The sequence below is a fragment of the Daucus carota genome, chromosome 3 (genome assembly GCF_001625215.2).
Source record: "Daucus carota subsp. sativus chromosome 3, DH1 v3.0, whole genome shotgun sequence".
NCBI classification, from domain to species: Eukaryota; Viridiplantae; Streptophyta; class Magnoliopsida; order Apiales; family Apiaceae; genus Daucus; species Daucus carota.
In genome coordinates this window covers 409,050-415,128 of record NC_030383.2, presented here as the reverse complement: position 1 = coordinate 415,128, position 6,079 = coordinate 409,050, and the positions used below count along the sequence as shown (strand labels likewise).

The 6,079-nt window shown below is 36.2% G+C and overlaps 1 protein-coding gene and 1 long non-coding RNA gene across 2 annotated transcripts; both read right to left on the bottom strand.

Annotated features, from left to right (window-relative positions):
• Positions 1-39: 39 nt before the first annotated feature.
• On the bottom strand, positions 40-1,436 carry LOC108214527 (chlorophyll a-b binding protein 13, chloroplastic). The gene is made up of 3 exons (XM_017386570.2): positions 1,163-1,436; positions 873-1,034; positions 40-686 (listed from the first exon to the last, which is right to left on the bottom strand). Exons 1-3 carry the CDS (start codon positions 1,283-1,285, stop codon positions 177-179), a joined length of 795 nt encoding a protein of 264 aa, XP_017242059.1. The 5' UTR covers positions 1,286-1,436; the 3' UTR covers positions 40-176.
• A 1,004-nt stretch (positions 1,437-2,440) lies between these two features.
• Positions 2,441-5,995, bottom strand: LOC135151612 (uncharacterized). Its single transcript, XR_010290301.1, has 2 exons — positions 4,688-5,995; positions 2,441-2,684 (listed from the first exon to the last, which is right to left on the bottom strand). It is a non-coding gene; the product is annotated as an uncharacterized LOC135151612 (long non-coding RNA).
• Positions 5,996-6,079: the final 84 nt, after the last annotated feature.

Below are 6,079 nucleotides of genomic sequence, written 5' to 3'. Positions count from 1 at the left end.
CATGTTTAGCTCCAGAACTAAAGCATAATTGCCAATATATAAAGCAAAACAACACAAATTGCTTTGATAAATTCCAACAAAGTACATAAACTGCCAACATATGGACTTCAACAATTTACAAAATATTTTTCACTTGTCCATTGATAACAAAACACTAGATTAATGAGATGAGATATCTATGATCCGGGGACAAACTTAGTGGCGTAAACCCAGGCGTTGTTGGCCACAGGGTTGTCCAGGTGATCCAAAAGGTTCTCAAGGGGTCCTTTTCCGGTAACAATAGCTTGAACAAAGAAGCCAAACATAGAAAACATAGCCAATCTTCCGTTCTTGATTTCCTTAACTTTAAGTTCTGCAAGTGTAACTGGATCATCAGCAAGGCCAAGAGGGTCGAAGTATTGGCCTCCTGGGTAGAGGTCATTGCCCTCTCCAACCCCTGGAAGGCCATTGATGCGGAAACTCTCTACGAGTCCCATTAGGACAACTTGGAATCCGAGCACCGCAAGAATGCTCTGAGCATGTACAAGGTTTGGGTTGCCCAGGTAGTCTAGACCACCTTCGGTGAAGATTTGAGATCCGGCCTTGAACCACACTGGCTCCTTGAAGTCTACTTTCACCCATTTTTCGAGGACTTCTGGGGTGATGCATCCGAATGCTCCAAGCATAGCCCATCGCCCGTGAATTACCTATTGACATTATGGATTATTCTGTATCAGTTTCGAGATTTTTGATTACTTTTGTCATGATTTTCGGGTGACGAACATTATTTAATTAGGAAGTCATCCTTATTAAGTCCTTAAGCACCGGGTACCATTACATGTACAGTCAAAGGTATAAAGAATTTGGTAGAAGAAAATTGGAAAAATTGTTACCTCAAGGGCTCTGTTCTTGGCGAAGGCTTCAGGATCAGCAGATAAACCAGCAGTGTCCCAGCCATAATCACCTGGGAACTCTCCAGTCAAGTATGATGGAGTCTGAGCTGAAAATGGTCCCAAGTACTTCACTCTGTCTGGCCCATACCACAAGTCACTGCCCTGTTTATATACAAAATAACACAAAGAATCAGAGAGAGATAGAGAGGGGGGGGAGGGGGGGGGGGGGGGGGGGGGGGGGGAGAGAGAGGGAGAGAGAGAGGGAGAGAGAGAGAGAGATGAGCAAGTACCATTGTGAATTTTCCAGGGCCCATGGAGACAACATCTCTCAGAGGGTTGGCATTGGTAGCCTTGGTGAGACCCAAGAAAGGAGTAGCTCTAACAACAGTGCTGGAGCTTGCTGCCATTGCCATGCAATATTCTCTAGTCTCTCTTGAGATATAATCTTTCAAGTAAGAAGAAGGTTGTGAAGAGCAATATGGAAATGAATGAGAAGCTGATGTCTATGTGTAGGCAGGGGAGGCCAGGCTACTTGTGGCTGAAAATTTTGCATGCAAATTGTGGTGGTTGATACTCCCAGAGACTCGTCTGGACCAATGAGAGAGCTTCAAAAGATTTTCAACATATCCTACCCACCCCATCTATCTACAAATTTATCTGCCCAGCTTTTTCTTGCTTTGGGCTATGGGCCTAGAGAGCTGTTGGCTTTATATTGATCCAGAACTAAGTCGTTGGGTTATTATTGGAACTGGGAACTGGGCTTTCTAGCGAAGCCTGGAATTATTCTTCACCGATCAACGTCTATGTTGGAATCAAATTTAATTGTTAATTAGCGTAAAAGCCCGCATGGGCATTGCGATAAAACTTTTTTATTTTAAAATCATGAAGGACTATTATTGTTGTGTATGCACGAAGCTATATTTGCTTATACCACAATTCTATGAATGCAATTCGTACATATACTCAGTTTGTTCCTTCCGGCTGGCAATAAAAAGAGGCTGCATTATAGCTTGCAAACCGGATGTTAGCGCATATTCACATACTGTCATTCAACTCCCAAAAGTTTCTCAAAGTAATTAGATCCGATTAGATCATAAATGACACAAGTACCATCAAAATATGGTTAACTGTAATTTCCACATTAGGAAAAGTAACTAATTAATTAGAAGTATATGTATATAATACTACACTCAAATAAAACATACTACTTTTCATGTTTTGAGGCCCTAAAAGATTAACAGGCTAACCTATCATCCTTTTCTTTCAACGCAGGATCCAGATAATTATAAAATGTGTCTTCCTCCAAATAAAAGCTCCCATCTGCTTAATAGTGTATCATAACTGGAACCGACCCATGATTTGCAGAATCAGAAGCATTTACATCCTAGAAAGACACATCTTCTTAGGAACTTAGATTTATGTCAACTGTATACACTATGCTGGTCAAAAGGTGTAAGAAATAAATCAAGAATATCACAATGGACATCATGTGGCTGGCCACATATTGCTTTTAAAGTACAGGCTTCAGTAGAAGAAGAAGCACTACTGGAAGAAGTTTTCTTTTGCTCCTTCTGCTTTTTATGGTTCTTCTTATTTGAAGTTTTGACCCCCTTGATATCTGCCAAATTAATAGAACTAACATAATCTGATGTTTGCATAATGAAAAGCAAAAGCACCTTATGAGGGAAGCGAAAGCACCTCATCTGCCCCAAACATTTTGCATCATAAAGGTCAATGCCCTTGCAACTGCTTGTAAATTATAGTAGCAAACGTTCATGCTTGTAAGTCTTTGGGGCAGATGAGGTGGTAATCCTACTAATGCAACAGAACACAAGTATGATGCATCTGTCATCATTGTTAATCCTATATTGCTTCAGTCTTCCCTTTAGATTTTATGTTACAGAGCATCCACCAACAAACAAAAAATTAATTTTTACCTAATAAACTTACTTCACTACACAGATAATTTAATCTTATTTCCCGATCCCTATTCAAGGACAACAAAGATGGCGCATATAAGATATTTCGTATAGTAAAAGCTGCAGATTTAAAAAAAAACCGTCCAAGTCCAAGTCAAAAAACTGTCGAGGCTAAGAGAAAGAACAATGATATAAATGAATATGCACTTGGTAACAGTTGTCCTAAAAAGATTTACATTGAAGGTATGCTTAAAATGAGGTACAGAGGAAATTAATCTTACTTCCTCTAACCATATTTTATGTATGTATTTAAATATAAACAACTTGTTATGTAATGTGAGGATATGCACTGGAAAAAATGAATAAAGAAGGTGGAAGTGGGCTGTTTTTAGTTGCATCAGCTCTTATACCAACTGTGCTGCCAGTCTGCCATTGCTTAGTATACAAATTCAGAGTACTTATATCACTTGCATCTACAAACATCTTAATATTAACTTCCCGTAGCCCCATTCTATTTCTTTTTTCCAATGTAGGAAAATAGATTACTCTATAATGCATTATTCTAACTACACAGCTTAAAGATGGGAAAGGTACAGAAGACTTTACAACAGGCCTAGTCAAGAAAAGAAAGCAGTGAAGCTTAAAGTATACACATATTTAAAAAGAACACAATGAATTCAGAGTGCAAAGTTTACAAACTATATAGCACTGACTGAAGACAGATCATGTATGCTGCAAGAGATCTCAAATACTTCAGTCATATTACATACCTCATGTATATTTTATTCAAGAAGTTAATATTTTAATAAGAATGACTAAACTTAAGCAATCACTACAAAGTTTTATACTTATGTAATAACATTTAAATTTATTAAGAACATGGAAGCAAAACATATCACTTAGTTTTTTTTTATTAAATTTAAAAAATATGCACACTATATTAAGTAAACAGGCGTTCTATAGTTTTCACAGAATTAATTATGAAATGAAATACAAAATTAATAGCATTAGAACAAACCAGTCAAAGACCAATTGTTTTCTGGTGCACCCCTAGTTTTAGTTATAACAAGTACTATTTTGGGTGATTTATTCAAAATATTCGCAAATTTAATATATTATCTTAATAAAAATGTGATTTAATTCCTCAAGTCGACAATGGGCCTAAACAAGATAAAACCCTGTACTTTAAATATTAAAAGAGATGAACTTTTTTTACTACTAAGATTTCTAGTTTTTATCATATACATAGTGCAAGAGATTCAAGCAATAACTGTAAGGGAGGTGTAATAACAGGGACATAAAATCTTTCACATCAAAGAAAGGCGTTCTATTACTTTTCAGTAATTATATTAGGAGAGGAAACAAACACATAACAAATAAAATAGAACAAAACAATAACTCATAAAGATCATAATACAACGCTGCCTCTGATTTCTTTACTTTTCTTTCAGCTTCCGACATAGGACCAAACACGTTTTATGTTTTAGTTTTATTGTTTGTAGAATGACATGTAGAGGACCAGAGCCAAAATTATTACTATACAATATTAAGAACACATCATATTAAAAACAAAATTCAGATATGCCCATCATTGTATATAAGAAATAATTATTTAAACAAAAGATTTATGGTTCTGTTCTTGTTCAAGATTTGCTATTTGCTACGACTAATGATGCCAATACAATATTGTGGTAATTACTAATTATCTAGAAAAGAGAAAACTTTTTGAAGGGCATTGGCAAAACAAAGCACCAGAATACATTCTGGAGTGGATAACTACACGGAAGTGAGTAAATCTTTATATATAAGTTTCAACAGGAAGATATTGTTAAATCTATTGCACACCAAGTCAGCAAAACATCGACAAACACAATTGAGAGGAGCGGATAAAATTACCTTGACACATGTCTCTTCCTCTGCCCCGTCAATACAAGCCATACAACACCTTTGATCCTGCCCTTCCAGTACTTTCTCTATTTTAAGAATCACCAAACAGAACTTGATAATCTAACTTAAGTAAGATATGATAGATTCGTTACGATAATATATAAATTAGATTGTACCATAAAGAGTAAAAACTATATATAAGATAACAAGAGTATGCAATGTCTACTAATGCAACCCCCAAAATGATCAAGAATGCAAATATTGTGAACATGTAACTACTATAAGTAGGCCTCTTACTTTGGTAAAGTTCTTTTTCTTCACAACATAACCTTTAACATACAAGTATCCCATTCCATTATAAGCCGAATAGAGTTGTTGTTTTGATGCAAGCGGGCCACTCAAAAGAATAAAGTTCTGTATCTCATCTTATAGAACTACAAAACAAGGCTGAAGCTGAAAGGAATTTAATTGTTCAGATACCAAACAGGCATGCTTCTCAGTCTTCATCAAAAGCTGGGCAACAATGGAGCTAACATTGTAAAATGATTATAATATTGTAACAAAGCTGATAAAATAATTGGCACAGCATATACGGTGTAATCCATATATACAAATACAAATAAGGGCAGAAATGAATAAAGAGGGAAAGAGAAACCGGGACGAAGGGATTCTTCACAAGCTTTTTATCATGGAACAAATCCTCAGTTCACTATCAGATGATGCCATATTTCTGGACTAAATGGAGCTCCGAATGGCGATGATGGACCTAGCTAAAACCCTAGGTCGCACTATCCGATTTCCTCAAGTGCGTGTATGTGTTTGTATGCTTCGGTCCCCACGTCCGCTAATTCTTTAGATGGTGGCCGGCAATATAACCCAAGCGGCTGTGTAATATTACTAATATAGAGAGCATGGCACTGATTGAAATTCTATATATGTTAGGGCCCAGTCTGGGAGAGACAACCCATACAGACATAATTGTTGGTAAGGAGGGAATAGTTGAGGTGAATCAAAAGCAGCCGGATGATATACACATGAAGAAACTGTTCTAGAGTACGAAGAAAACGAAGAGCTGATGGCATTGCAGGAATTATGTGAAAAACTGAGGGCATATACGTAATTTTACAAGCATTTTTCTTGCTCTTTTTACCCTTAGTCCCCTTTTATTTAATATATAGATATAGATATAGAAGTAGATGCATAATAATATATAGATATAGATATAGAAGTAGATGCATATATATCGATATGATCCATTTGGTCAAATTTAAAATACACACCCGATAACCTTTCATCAATGGAATATATGAAGGTATACTCATAAATAATTTTGGGATTTCTCCGACTCACCCGATCAAATATTCCCAATCTGTATTTTGCGTGATTATTGATATTATAAAG